Source organism: Bufo gargarizans, chromosome 2 (assembly GCF_014858855.1).
Source record: "Bufo gargarizans isolate SCDJY-AF-19 chromosome 2, ASM1485885v1, whole genome shotgun sequence".
Lineage (NCBI taxonomy): Eukaryota > Metazoa > Chordata > Amphibia > Anura > Bufonidae > Bufo > Bufo gargarizans.
This window is the reverse complement of record NC_058081.1, coordinates 574,044,648-574,059,310: the sequence shown is the minus strand read 5'-3', so window position 1 is coordinate 574,059,310 and position 14,663 is coordinate 574,044,648. Positions and strand designations below refer to the sequence as shown.

General features: G+C 42.9%; 1 protein-coding gene across 1 annotated transcript in view; it reads left to right on the top strand.

Moving 5' to 3' along the window:
- Positions 1 to 14,663, top strand: part of ADAMTS15 (ADAM metallopeptidase with thrombospondin type 1 motif 15) — a 67,856-nt gene that overhangs the window by 39,365 nt on the left and 13,828 nt on the right. Inside the window, 3 exon segments of the mRNA XM_044281732.1 lie at positions 2,252 to 2,384; positions 10,687 to 10,854; positions 14,316 to 14,599. Coding sequence (XP_044137667.1) covers positions 2,252 to 2,384; positions 10,687 to 10,854; positions 14,316 to 14,599 — 585 coding nt within the window.

Here is a 14,663-nt window from a genome sequence, read left to right as displayed (position 1 = left end):
GTACAGTGCTAGGCATACATAACAGGACAGCAGAGGTTAGTGATAAAGATGAGGGTCACATGATGTGCTGGGTACATGTAGGGCTAGGTTCACATTGAGTTATTCCTGTGCTGAAAAAAATGAGCATTCTTCTTCAGGATTGTGTGTGGTCATCTAATGGTAAGTTTGGTTGTGGATTTGATGCAGAATCCGCACGAAGGATAAACATGTCATTTCTTTTTCCATGCCACGGTGAAACCGGGAGTGGAAACAAAATGTGTTGTGTAAATTAACCAGCTGTTTTCGGCACGGTTTTTGAACACGGAATCCTTGCCAAAATCTGTGCCCAAAAAAATCTGAACACACCCTAACATGTCTGCAAATGTCAGTTATATACAGTCATGATAAACACAGGGTACACCCTCTTTGAAATCCATAGTTTTATGTATCAGGACATATTTTAAAAAATCTGGTCTTTGGAAGGTCTTAATTTTAGGGCTTATTCGCACAAATGTGTGCTGCCTGTTCCGTACATTGGGGACCGCAAATTCCGGGTTTGCATCCATGATGCTGGTGCTCGTATATTGTGGACCCATTGTTTGCAGGCTGCAATACGGGCACCCGACAACAATGGTTGTTTGCATGAGCCCTTAGGCTAGGTCTACACAATGACATTTGTCGCGCAACATTTTGTTGCACCAATGTCGTGCGACAATTTTTCTAATGGCAGTCTATGGTGTCGCACTGCAACATGCAACATGTTGTGACTGCGACGCAACAGTCGCAGAAAATCCATTTGAGATTGATTTTTACTGCGACTGTTGCGTCACAGTCGCAGCATGTTGCATGTTGCAGTGCGACACCATAGACTGCCATTATAAAAATTGACGCGCGACATTGGTGCAACAAAATGTCGCGCGACAAATGTCGTTGTGTAGACCTAGCCTTAGGGAATTACAACCTCAGATGAACAACAATGATAAATTACACCGTGTAATTAACAAAAACTAGGCCAAAATACAGACGCAAGTACATCCATACTTCTTCCATAGGAATTGAGACTAAGTAGCAGTCAAGTGCTGATAATCAAATGTCCTTGATGAATTCATCATCAGCAAGTGTGACCACCTCTATAAATGCAGAGGTCTTGGAACTTTGCTGGTCTGCAACATTCAGGAGTGTGCCAAGAAGGAAAGACATCAGCAATGATCTTAGAGAAACAATCATTGCTGCCCATCAGTCTACAAAGGATTATAACACTATTTCCAAACAATTTGAAGTCCATCATTCTACAGTGAGAAGAATTATACACAAGTGGAAATATTCAAGACAGTCAACAATCTTCCCAGGAGCGGATGTCCCAGCAAATTCACCCCAAGATTAGACCATACAATGCTCAGAGAAATTGCAAAAGACCCAAGAGCTACATCTATGACTACAGCACCCATGTTAAATGCATGTTAAATGTTCAAGTTCATGACAGTCCAACTAGAAAAAGACTGAAAAAAATATGGCTAGTTTGAAAGGGTTGCCAGAAGAAAGTCTCTTCTTTCTAAAAAGAACATGGCAGTACAGCGTAAGTTTGCAAAGTTGCCTCAAACCATGAGAATTCTCGAACAATGTTCATTGGATAGACAAGACCAAAGTGGAGATGTTTGGCAAGAATGTGCAGCATAACATTTGGAGAAAACCAAACACAGCAAATCAACACAAACGCCTCATAAGGACTGAAAAGTCCAGTGGTTGAGGGGTGATGATTTGGGCTTGTTTTGCAACCACAGCACCCAGCCACCTTGCAGTGACCAATGGACATGATGCAAGTGGGGGAGGTCGCTAACCTCAGTGAACTGAAGCAACATTGTAAAGAAGAGGTGGCCAAAACTCCTCCAGAATGATGTGATAGACTAAGTCATAGAGAAATCAATTACTTCAAATTATTGCTGTTAAAGGAGGTCCTACTAGCTATTGAATCATGGGTGTACTTAGTTTTTTCCACATTGCTTCGTGGTTGTTACATTTGCCCAGGGCCAGATGCATTTTTATGCACATTTTTATGACACCGAAAACCATAGAATACAAAGAAAGTGTACTTGGTTTTTCTCATAACTGTATATTTGAGGGTTACATTATGTACAGTGCCAGGTACACGTGATATGTCTGGAGACCCCGGCCGACATGAGAGATTATGGAGTAAGAGATGCAGCAGATATGATGTTCTCTGGTATCAGGCTCTGCAGAACTCAGCAGAATGTTTGTCTTTCCCTCCTTGTAGGACCTGTGTGGCGCCTCCACCTGTGACACCCTGGGAATGGCAGATGTGGGCACCATGTGCGATCCTAAGCGCAGTTGCTCAGTGATAGAGGACGACGGGCTCCCTTCGGCCTTCACTACAGCTCATGAGCTTGGTGAGTACTGCAGAAATATGAAGTATGCACATTGGGGGGAATTTATCATGAAGGGAATATTTTTGAAGTCAGTTTTGCTTGAGTTGACATTGAAGTACTTTGAGCCAAATTTATCAAATGTCTAACGTTGTTTGTGAAATTTGGGGCATCTTTAACCCTTAGGCCTAGTTCACACGAACGTATGGCTTTTATAGTTTTTTGCGGTCCGTTTTTCACGGATCCGTTGTTCCGTTTTTGAGTTCCGTTGTGTTTCCGTTTCTGTTCCGTTTTTCCGTTCCGTTTTTCCGTATGGCATATACAGTATACAGTAATTACATAGAAAAAATTGGGCTGGGCATAACATTTTCAATAGATGGTTCAGAAAAAACGGAACGGAAACGGAAGACATACGGATGCATTTCCGTATGTGTTCCGTTTTTTTTGCGGACCCATTGACTTGAATGGAGCCACGACCCGTGATTTACGGCCAAATATAGGACAAGCTCTATCTTTCAACGGAACGGAAAAACGGAAATACGGAAACGGAATGCATACGGAACACATTCCGTTTTTTTTGCGGAACCATTGAAATGAATGGTTCCGTATACGGACCGTATACTGAACACAAAAAAACGGCCCGTACACCCGCAAAAAAAACGTTCGTGTGAACTAGGCCTAACACTTACTAGAAATGGTGCTCCAGTTTTCTTATGCTAGCCTCCTACTGGAGTGAACTTGAGACTTTCTTAAGATTTATTTATTTTTTAAGTCAGTGATGAATCTGGAGTGAAACTAAATCACATAGCTAACTAACCATGCTCACTTTCCCACTCACTTTTTTAAACTGGAGTGAGTTGTGTAAAATTGTAACATTCTGGCACAAATAAACCCAAATGGTTGCAAAAGCTCTACTTTGCAACGTTTTAAAGACAGAATTCTAGATTTGATAAGGACTTCAAATTGAATTCAGGACTTGATAAATCCCCTATAGTTGTGTTTTTTCTTTTTCATGGATGGAACTGGGATTGACAATGAGTAGAGCGCCCCCTAACATGAATGCGTTGTTTCACATTAATAGTATCATCAGTCATATGTGAATAAGGCCTCATGCACACCACTTTATCCGTTTTCTGTTCTGCAAATTGTGAATCGCCAAAATGTTTATCCGGTCCGTGTTGCATCCACATCATACCTCCCAACTTTCTAAATGAACGACTCATTGTGCGGTGCGCAAAGCATATTTTTTCCACACTAGGCCACGCCTCTTACTCCGCCCAAAGCATAACTATGCCCCTAATCCCTCGATTATCCAGGAAGTAGTACTCCTAATTCAGAGCCATCCACATATCTGAGCATAGGAAAACATTGATTTCCATATGTATCCTCCATTCCCTCAGCGGACAACTCTGTGAAACATCAAAAGTCGCACCAATAGTGAAGCACTGTCTCCAAGGGTCAGGTAAAAAAGGAATTTATTGTACTCACAAACGTAGTCAGATAAAAAGCATTTCAAAGAGGTTGAACACCCCCGTAATCCTGCCCGACCCGGGTTTTTCTCCTGTAGATACAGTGCTTGGAAGCATCCAGAAGGTAAAATCTGTACAGACCCCAGTGATACTACTCAAAGCTCCAGTTTTGTTACAGTGTATTCTGCGTAGACAATCCTCCTTTCATTGTGTAATACTGTTGAGGAGGCCCTGACAAAATCTTTTAGTCCTCTTCTCCTGGATGGACCCCTTCTGGGTCAGGGCCCCAAAGCAGCTGCTTCCCCTATAGCTACACCCCTGACTGATACATTGAAACAAACTATCAGAACATGTCAGGACAGAGATTTGTGCTGCTCATGTGTTTAGATCACAGAGCATGGCTTAGCCTGACCCATTGTCACAAACTTCAGCTGTAAGAACTATTAGATCTCTATGGTCCAGTTTAGTGGACTTAATGTATAGTTGTGGCACAAAGCCCTACATTTCTGCCCCTTGAATAATAATCTTAGGAGGTGTTCTGTCTTTTAGGGGCCTCCATCACAGATTGCCCCTCACCTGACAGATCGGCCACTGCTGTCATTTTTATAGTTTAGTTCCCATGTTAGAACACAATGAGGCTAGGCTCATACGATGGATTCTGACCGATGTGGTTTCTGCTGTGGTTTTTCCATTTTGAATGTCTCGGTCCTGCTCTCGGTTTAGCTTTATTGCATGGAGATAAATCGCGAGCAGGCTCCGTGATGTCCGTGCAGTAACCATGCCAAAAATGGACATGTATATTCTTGTCGCAGTCTGGAAAACCGCATGTGAAAAATCCCTGGCCGCATGAACTGCGGTGTAGCCTCACATTAAAAATAACAGGAGGTGGTTTCAGCACAGATTCGGTGCCGAAACACATGCCCAAAAAATCTGTTGTGTGAACATGCCATAAGGCCTCATGCACACGGCAGTTGTTTTTTGCGTCCGCAAATTGTGCGTCCGCTAAAAAAAAACGGATGCGACATCCGTTTTTTGGGGAGGATCAGTTTTTTTCACAGATCCCTTGTAATAAATGCCTATCCTTGTCCGCAAATGTGAAAAAAGTAGGACACTATTTTTTTGGCTGAAGGGAAACACGGACAATGGATGCGGAACACAAACGGATGAACTATCAGCATTTGTAGGCTGACCCATTGAAATGAATGGGTCCCCATCCTATCCGCAAAAAAAACGAAACGGAGGCCGAGAAAAACAACTGTCGTGTGCATGAGGCCTAAGAGTGCTGCTACACGTTTTTTTGTGGCAGGTTTTCAAGCCAAAATCACAGGTGGATCATAAAAGGAGAAAAAGTATACAGGACAGATACACTGGGGGTCATTTATTAAGAACATAATTTTTGGCGGTCTTTTTTATACCTTTTACGCCAGTGTTGCTGCTCGAAGATGTGCCTAATTTATGATGGGGTGTGTTTCTGCAACTTTTATGCCTTTTTTCTCTTGTAAAAAAACTTCTATGTATAATTCTTTGCTGGACTCTGCAGGATGGAAACACGTGGTGTACTACACTTTTGCATCCTTTTTCCCCCAATGTATTTGTTAAACGTAGGGCAAAAACATAATGTGAACCCAGTCTGCAGAATTATACTGCCCGGCAGTTAGTACCATGTCACACTTGTAATGTCATCTGCTATCAGCCAGTAGTTATTTTCTCATAAGAGGTTCTGCAGCAGCTGACATGGTGGTTTGGCCAGTGTTTCCCCCTCATGGGCGAGGTTCATGTTATTTCCAGTAAATAATACAGTTTGGGAGGACACTTCCCCGAATGTTTATACATCAGATGTTGAGTCCAAAACTTGTAACAGGGTCCAAGCAGTTTAATCTCAGTTTGGTCTGGGCCATAAGGGCTCTGGAAACTGCGACTGTAAATCATAGATCCTGTCTCCAGTCCAAGTGGATGTGACAGCAATACATTAATAAATGCCCCCACATACAAGTCAGAATTTAATGGAAGCACATGGAGTTTGTCCGTAGAAGACTTTCATGCTAGTGTTTTTGCTGGATCCAGCAGGGTTCAGCAAAAAACGCTTCCGTTACTGAAAATACAACCAACTGCATCCATTATAAACGGATCCAGTTGTATTATCTTTAACACAGCCAAGACGGAGCCATCATGAACTCCATTAAAAGTGAAGGGGGGATCTATTTTCTATTGTGTCAGATTGTGTTAGAGAAAACAGATCCGTCCCCATTGACTTGCATTGTGGGTCGTAACGGATCTGTTTTGCTCCGCATCCCAGGACGGAAAGCAAACCGCAGCATACAGCATTAATGCATTTCAATGTTGCATGCTGCGGTTTTATCTCCATCCTGAAAAGTCAAAAAGACTGAACTGAAGACATCCTGATGCATCCTGAGGGACGGACTCTCCATTCAGAATGCATGGGGATAAAACTGATCAGTTCTTTTCCGGTATAGAGCCCCTGTGACGGAACTCAGTGCCGGAAAAGAATAACGCTAGTGTGAAAGTACCCTAAGGCTCCTTTTACACGGGGCGAGAATTCTGCGCGGGTGCAATGCGTGAGGTGAACGCATTGCACCCGCACTGAATCCGGACCCAATTATTTCTATGGGGCTGTTCACATGAGCGGTGATTTTCATGCATCACTTGTGCGTTGCGTGAAAATCGCAGCAAGCTCTATATTTAGCGTTTTTCACGCAACGCAGGCCCCATAGAAGTGAATGGGGCTGCGTGAAAATCGCAAGCATCCGCAAACAAGTGCGGATACGGTGCGATTTTCACGCATGGTTGCTAAGAGACGATCGGGATGGGGACTCTATCTTTATTATTTTCCCTTATAACATGGTTATAGGGGAAAATAATAGCATTCTTAATACAGAATGCATAGTAAATTAGGGATGGAGGGGTTAAAAAATAAAAATAAATTATTAAACTCACCTCATCCACTTGTTTGCGCAGCCCGGCTTGTCTTCTTTCTTCTTCTTTGAGGACCTGGGAGGAAAAGGACCTTTGGTGACATCACTGCGCTCATCACACGGTCCATTACCATGGTGATGGACCATGTGATGAACCATGTGACGGGCCATGTGATAAGCGCAGTGACATCACAAAAGGTCCTTTTCCTCCCAGGTCCTCAAAAAAGAAGAAAGAAGACAAGCCTGGCTGTGCAAACAAGTGGATGAGGTGAGTTTAATATATTTTCTTTATTTTTTAACCCCGTCATCCCTAATTTACTAAGCATTCTGTATTAAGAATGCTATTATTTTCCCTTATAACCATGTTATAAGGGAAAATAATAAAATCTACACAACACCCAACCCAAACCCGAACTTCTGTGAAGAACTCCGGGTTCGGGTTTGGGTACCAAACATGGCGATTTTTCTCACGCACGTGCAAAACGCATTAAAACACTTTGCACTCGTGTGGAAAAATGCACATTTTTCCGCAACGCACTCGCATCTTGTCCGGCCCTCACGCGCAATGCCCCTGTGAAAGAGGCCTAAGATGCCTTCACACGCTGCGGATTTTGTTGCAGAATTTTCCGCAAATGAAAATCAATTCCATTCATTTAAATGGGATGGCAAGTACACGGATTTCTGCAAGCCCCATTCAGGTTGCAGAAAATATTGCAACACAATCCGCAGCGTGTGACTGTACCTTTAGGCCACCTGCACATGTTGCGGAATATGCATGGTTTTTACGCATGGATTCCTTTATGGGAAACCGCAGAATAATAGAGTACCACCAAATTGTGAGATTAGACAAGTCTCATGTACACTTTATGCTTTGTTTCCGTGTGGATATTGACCTGCATTGCGCATTTCCAAGTCAGCAGCATGTCAATTATGTTTGCGGTTTTAGCTGCGGATTCAACCTTTTTCAATGGAAGGGTCAGATCTGCGGCAAAACCTCATCTAATCTGGTGCTGATATGCTGCAGAAACGCACATAACTCCACATGGAAATTCTTGCGGATCTTATTTGCGTTCACCCGCAGGTAGCGGCACAGGAAAAAAAAAACATCACAATTGCATAAAATTATGCAGTTTGCATGCAGTTTTCAACGTAGTTGTGGTTTTTAAAGGTGAAAAGTGTTAAAGGGGTTCTTTGGAAATTAAGAAAATTAAAATGCCTAAATATATTGCCAAATACCTTACATTAGTTATAATGGCTTGTTGTGTCTAGTAGTAATCATTAGGAGAAGCAAAATGGCCGCCGTCCTATTAGTACACACAAAACCTGTCCTGATCACACAGGAGGACAAGTTACTTCACAGCACTGAGGTAAAAAGCTGCCTCATCCTCCTCTCTGCTCTGCTTGTCAGGGATTATGATCCTGAATACAGTTTAATATGATATTTAGCTAAATCTGTGTAGGAATTGAGTTCATGAGGAGAAATAAAGTACAGAGGTGATGACAGGACAGACTCTGGTAATGCGGGGCTGCAGGAATGGAGACGGCATACAAGTGCTGCTGCTCATTAGCCACATCTGCTCATGAACTCAATTCCTACAGAGATTCAGCTAAAGATGTTATCAGCTGTATTCAGGATCATAATCCCTGACAGAAGGATGAGGCAGCTCTTTACCTCAGTGTTGTGAAGCAACTTGTCCTCCTGTGGGATTAGAACAGGTTCTGTGTGTACTAATAGGACAGCGGACATTTTATTTTCCCTGATGATTGCTCCCCAGACAAAACGAGCCATAATAACTAATGTAAGGTATTTGGGAATATATTTATAATGAAATAATATTTATGTATTTTCATTTTCTTAATTCACAGAGAACCCCTTTAAATAAATCTGTTTCACCTGTTAAAACCACATCATGTTTTTTCCGATGTGGTTTTTGCCACACTTTAAACGACTGTGATGTGAACGGAGCTTTCTTGCCATGATCCAGAGCCTGTGGAATGATACTGCCTTGTGTTACACAATCAAAAGAACACATGGAAAATAACAAATAACACCCAGTCAGAGCTGAAGGTTTGGTATTTTTACGCAGTGAAGAAACTGTATAGCACCTCACAAATACAGAGACACCTCCATCATTCTTTGTCTGCAGCTATTGTGCTTCATTTTAATGCTTGGTTCCTGATCCGCAGGAATTTACCCTTTATAAACACATCATTGACCTGTGTAAATCTCTACTCGCTCTGTCACTGGACTCTCCATCCATATTATTATTCATTACAGCACAGTCGTAGTGGCCATAGGGTAGTATGGGGCCCGGAAGCTGTGACAACTGTCCTGTTTCACGAAATATGCAGGGACTTTTAGGGTTCTGTTACACCGCGGCATGTCATGTGACATTTCACGTAATGTTTGTCAATGGTGTCTCAATGCGACATGTCGCTGCCAGACATGTTGGATTTTGTTATATATACAGGTTATAGAGCAGGAAGAGCTGAGAAAACTGATATATAGTTTTATGGGGAAAAAAATGCTGTATAAATTGTAATTTATACATTTAAATTCCTGCTCTTTCTGGAACTTGAAGTCCAGGAGACGGTCTTTTCAGTGATTGACAGCCATCTCTGTATATACAGTCACAGAGGGAAGGCTGTCAATCACTGATAGGATCGCCTTCTTGACTTCAAAGCCCAGAGTGAGCAGAAAATGAATGAAATACAGGTAAGGCCTCATACACACGACCGTTGTTTTGGTCCGCATCTGAGCCGCAGTATTTGCGGCTTGGCTGCGGATCCATTTACTTCAATGGGGCCGCAAAAGATGCGGACAGCACTCCGTTTGCTTTCCGCATCCGTTGCTATGTTCCGTGGTCCGCAAAAAAAATATAACCTGTCCTATTCTTGTCCGTTTTACCATCTGTGTTTTGCGGATCCGCAATTTGCGGTCGTGTGCAAGAGGCCTTATACAAAAAAAAAATCCAGAATAGTTAGAATAGTGTCACCTGCTGTTTTTATTCTAAAGCCTTTCTGTGTCCATATCAGTAAATGTGCCGAGGTGGACGCAGATGCTCAGTCTTCCCCCTTTGGGCCATCAGTGTGGTGCGCCAGCTGCTTCTGAAGCTGGAGGATCTTCTCTCAGAAGAAATGCTGAATAAGTGATCAGAGAGTAAGACAGCTATACTGTAACTGCTGCAGTGGACACCTGGAGGCAGTTTAATAGAAACAGCAGGTGGCGCTACTCTTACGTTTATCTGTAGATAAAGAAAGGTTAAAAGAATGGTCTGGATTCAACGAAACAAACAGCATTGCACACCACAATATCTTACTTGGATAAAACAAGAATAGCTGAAGAAATGTCAGTATCAGAGCTACCAGCACCATTGACATTGTAGCGGATGTCACCAGCGGTGTGGGATGTCAGATCACTGACGATCAGCTGAGGAAAGCCCATCACTTAAAAAACCCTGTACAACCCCTTTAAGGTAAGGTTCTATTTGTTGGTGACTGGTTCCGATCCGGCTTATGATATGGTTCAGCAATTAGCAGCTGTGTATTCAGACCTGACGTCACCTGCACGTGGTGGGAATATTCTGCCTGTACTTGTCCTTTGTTTTCGGCCTTATCCCCGTACCCCATTCTTAGCGCTGACAAGCCCCAGAAGTAGAGGCTGAATGGTCGCTTATTCTCTCCTAGCTTCATTCATGATGTGGACTCACTAATAATGTACAGAATTCCTCCTATCTTCCAGAGATTCACACCCCTCCCCGCCCTCCTCATCCAATGCATTACACATCTTTGTACAATTTAAGAAATAAAATAACCCCGGGATTCGGGAAGTAAATCACAATTGCCCAATATCTTGTCAAATTTCCAGCCCCATAAATAAGGTAGCTGTAAAGCTTTCACTGTCTCCCTTCTTTTCTACCATAGGTCACGTGTTCAACATGCCTCATGACAACGTCAAGGCCTGCGAGGAGGTGTTTGGGAAGCTTAAGGAGAACCACATGATGTCACCCACACTGATACAGATCGACCGGGCCAATCCATGGTCTGGGTGCAGTGCCGCCATAATTACAGATTTCCTGGACAATGGACACGGTGAGGATCATACTGTTCGTCCTACATGAGTAATTTAGTGCTGGGAGGAGATTTGTGGGCCCCAGAAGCCGGACTTGTGATGTCACTGCACCCAGTGTGGTCATCTAACTCAAGAAGGAGCAAGAAGCCATGGTCTGCCCCAGCTTCCATCATCTCCATCTTCTCAACTGTCCTCAGAATCAAACATAAAATATCACTTAGGGCTCATGCACACAAATGTATTTTCTTGCCGTGTGCCGTATGCGGAACCATTCATTTTAAAGGGTCCTCCTTGTGCATTGCTTTTACGCATGTTCGTATTTCCGTTCCACAAAAAAATAGAACATGTCCTATTATTGTCCGCATTACGGACAAGGATAGGACAGTTCTATTAGGGGCCAGCTGTTCCGTTCCGCAAAATACGTAACGCACACAGACGTCAACCGCATTATTTTGAGGATCCGTTTTTTGCGGACTGCAAAATACATACGGTCATATGCATGCTCCCTTATGTGGTTATATACGATTCCATCAGTGGTGCAGGCCATGGTCATCTAGCACACCCTTCCACCCGCACACACTGCTGCTACACGTTTATTAATACCAGACGCATATATGTGGAGAAAGTGGTCATATGTCATACAAATCCTTCTACTCAGCCATCCATTGCTGTAGAGAAGTGTGTAGGAGGCAATTAGAGTCTGTCATATATCATTGTGTATAACAGTCCACACCGGATGGAGAAGCAAGCAGAATTGTCAGGGCGCAGCCGTGACAGGGGAAGGGCGAGCTGATAATGCCTGATTTGGCTGAGGCCTGTGCAGCCTGGATTTAGGGATACACACAGCTGTCCAGCTGAGGAACTTGGCTGGTAAGTGAGAAGTCCACTTACAGCTGGGTCCAGTCTCTAATGATTTCCACAGCTGAACGGTTTAGTTCCCTCTCTGGCTCGGCTCTGACGCCTCTTTAAACAGTTTACTCTTGGCATCCGGTTGCATTTGTAAACTTAACACGAGATTTGGATTTATGCGCTGATACGGAGGACTCTGTGGAGATCACAGGGGTGTTTGCGCTTTCATTTTAGGGTTCATGAGATTTCGGCATGAGATCAATAGATTATCCCTTCCATAGTTCACTTCTCAATGGCAGACTCCATGAAGATAATAGAAAAATAATTGCTGTGTGTACTATTATATAATGTGTTATCTCAGTATAAGGCCTCTTGCACACGACTGTATGTCTTTTTCAGTATTTTACGGTCTGCAAAAAACGGATCCGCAACAAATACAGATGATGTGTGCATTCCGTTTTTTGCAGAAAGGATCATCAGACCCCTGATAGAACAGTACTATCCTTGTCCTTTATGCGGACAATAATAGGACATGTTCTATCTTTGAACGGAATGGAAATACGGAAACGGAAGGCATACGGAGTACCTTCCGTTTTTTTTTGCAGATCGCTTGAAATGAATGGTTCCGTATATGGAACGGAAGAAAAATGTTTGTGTGCAAGAGGACTTAGGCTATGTTTCGTGAAAAACGGATGTACGATGGCCATTTTTTTCATCGCCGTCACAAGTCCATTTTAAGAATAATGGTAAACTATGGGGTTATTCACACAGCTGAATAAAGGCTTAAGCTTACGACCGTTAGGTGTTTTGTGGTCCACAAACTGCAAATCCTGAAAACATGGATACTTTTATACCACAGCAAAAACACCCAAATTTTCTTCTCTTTTTTTAATGCAGTTTTAGGGCTCATGCACACAACCGTATGTATTTTGCGGTCCACAAAAAACAAATCTTCAAAAAATATGAATGGCGTCCTTGTGCATTCTGTATTTTGTGGAATGGAACAGCTGGCCCCTAATAGAACAGTCCTATCCTTGTCTGTAATGCGGACAATAAGGCCTCATGCACACAACAGTATTTTTTCGCGGTCCGCAAAACGGGGTTCCGTTGTTCCGTGATCCGTTTCCGTTTTTGTTTCTGTGTGTCTTCCTTGATTTTTGGAGGATCACCAGACATGACGGAAAGTGAAAAAAAATCTAAGTCAAGTTTGCCTTGCAAATGATAGGAAAAAAACAGACACGGATCACGGACGCGGATGACAATCTTGTGTGCATCTGTGTTTTTTCACAGACCCATTGACTTGAATGGGTCCGCGAACCGTTGTCCGTGAAAAAAATAGGACAGGTCTTATTTTTTTGTCGGACTGAAAACACGGATCACGGACGCGGATGACAAACGGTGCATTATCTGAGTTTTCAACGGACTCATTGAAAGTCATAAAATCACGGAAAACGGAACAACGGACATGGAACACAACAACGGTCGTGTGCATAAGGCCTAATAGGACTTTTTTTGCGGAACGGACATATGGAAACGGAATGCACACGGTCAGCTATATTCACATGACTGTATGTATTTTGCGGTCCGCAGAACACTGATCCGCAAAAAATATGGATGACGTCCTTTTGGCATCCGCTTTTTTTGCGGATCCATTGTAACAATGGCTATCCTTGTTGGACAAGAATAGGACATGCTCTATAATTTTTGTGGTGCTAGGGAATAGACATATGGATGACAGCATACGGTGTGCTGTCCGCATTTTTGCGGACTCATTGAAATGAATGGGTCCTCCTCATCCAATCCAAAAAAAAAAACTGAATGGACATTGAAACAAAATACGTTTGTGTGCATGTAGCCTAAGGCCTCGTTCACACTTCAGTGTTTGGTCAGTGATTTCCATCAGTGATTTGTGAGCCAAAACCAGGTGCAGCTCTAAACATAGAACAGGAGCAGATCTTTCCCTTCTACCTCATGTCTATGGAGGCTCCACTTCTGGTTTTGGCTCACAAATCACTGATGGAAATCACTGACCAAACACTGAAGTGTGAACGAGGCCTAACTTCCGTATTTTTTTTTTTACGGACCCATTGAAATTAATGGTTTAGCATACAGTTTGCAAAAATAACGGAACGGACATGGAAAGAAAATACATTCGTGTGAATGAGCCATTAACAGCACCTCAGTCGTGTGTGTGTATATATATATATATATATATATATATATATATATATATATATATATATATATAATGTGAATATACCTTTAGGGCTCATGCACATGTCGGTATGTGTTTTGCAGTCCACAAAAAAAAAAAAGGGATGACATCTGTGTGACATCCGTCATCCGTATTGCATCCGTTTTTTTTGCAGATCCATTGTAACAATGCCTGTCCTTGTCTGAAAAATGGACAAGAATAGGACATGTGCTATTTTTTTGGGTGGAACGGACATGCGGCCATACGGAAACGGAATGCAGACAGAGTCATTTCTGTTTTTTTTTGCTGACCCATTGAAATAAATGGTTCTGCATACGGACCTGTAAATAAACGGAACGGAAACGGAAAAAAAAATACATTTGTGTATATGAGCCCTTATTGCTTCCATTACATTTTTCTCTTTGCGCTCCTCTTTAGGTGAGTGTCTCCTGGATGAGCCAGCAAAGCCAATATCATTGCCCGATGAGCTCCCGGGGGTCAGCTACAACCTGAACCGCCAGTGCGAGCTCGCCTTTGGTCTGGGATCCAAGCCTTGTCCTTATATGCAGTACTGCACCAAGCTGTGGTGCACGGGGAGAGCCCGGGGGCAGCTGGTGTGCCAGACCCGACATTTTCCTTGGGCGGATGGTACCAGCTGCGGTGATGGGAAGTTCTGTCTGAATGGAGCATGTGTGGAGAGGCATAACACCAAACGATACAAGGTAGGTCATGACTTACATATGGGCGCTTTCCTTTATTAATGTAACGAGAAGGGTTGTTACATTA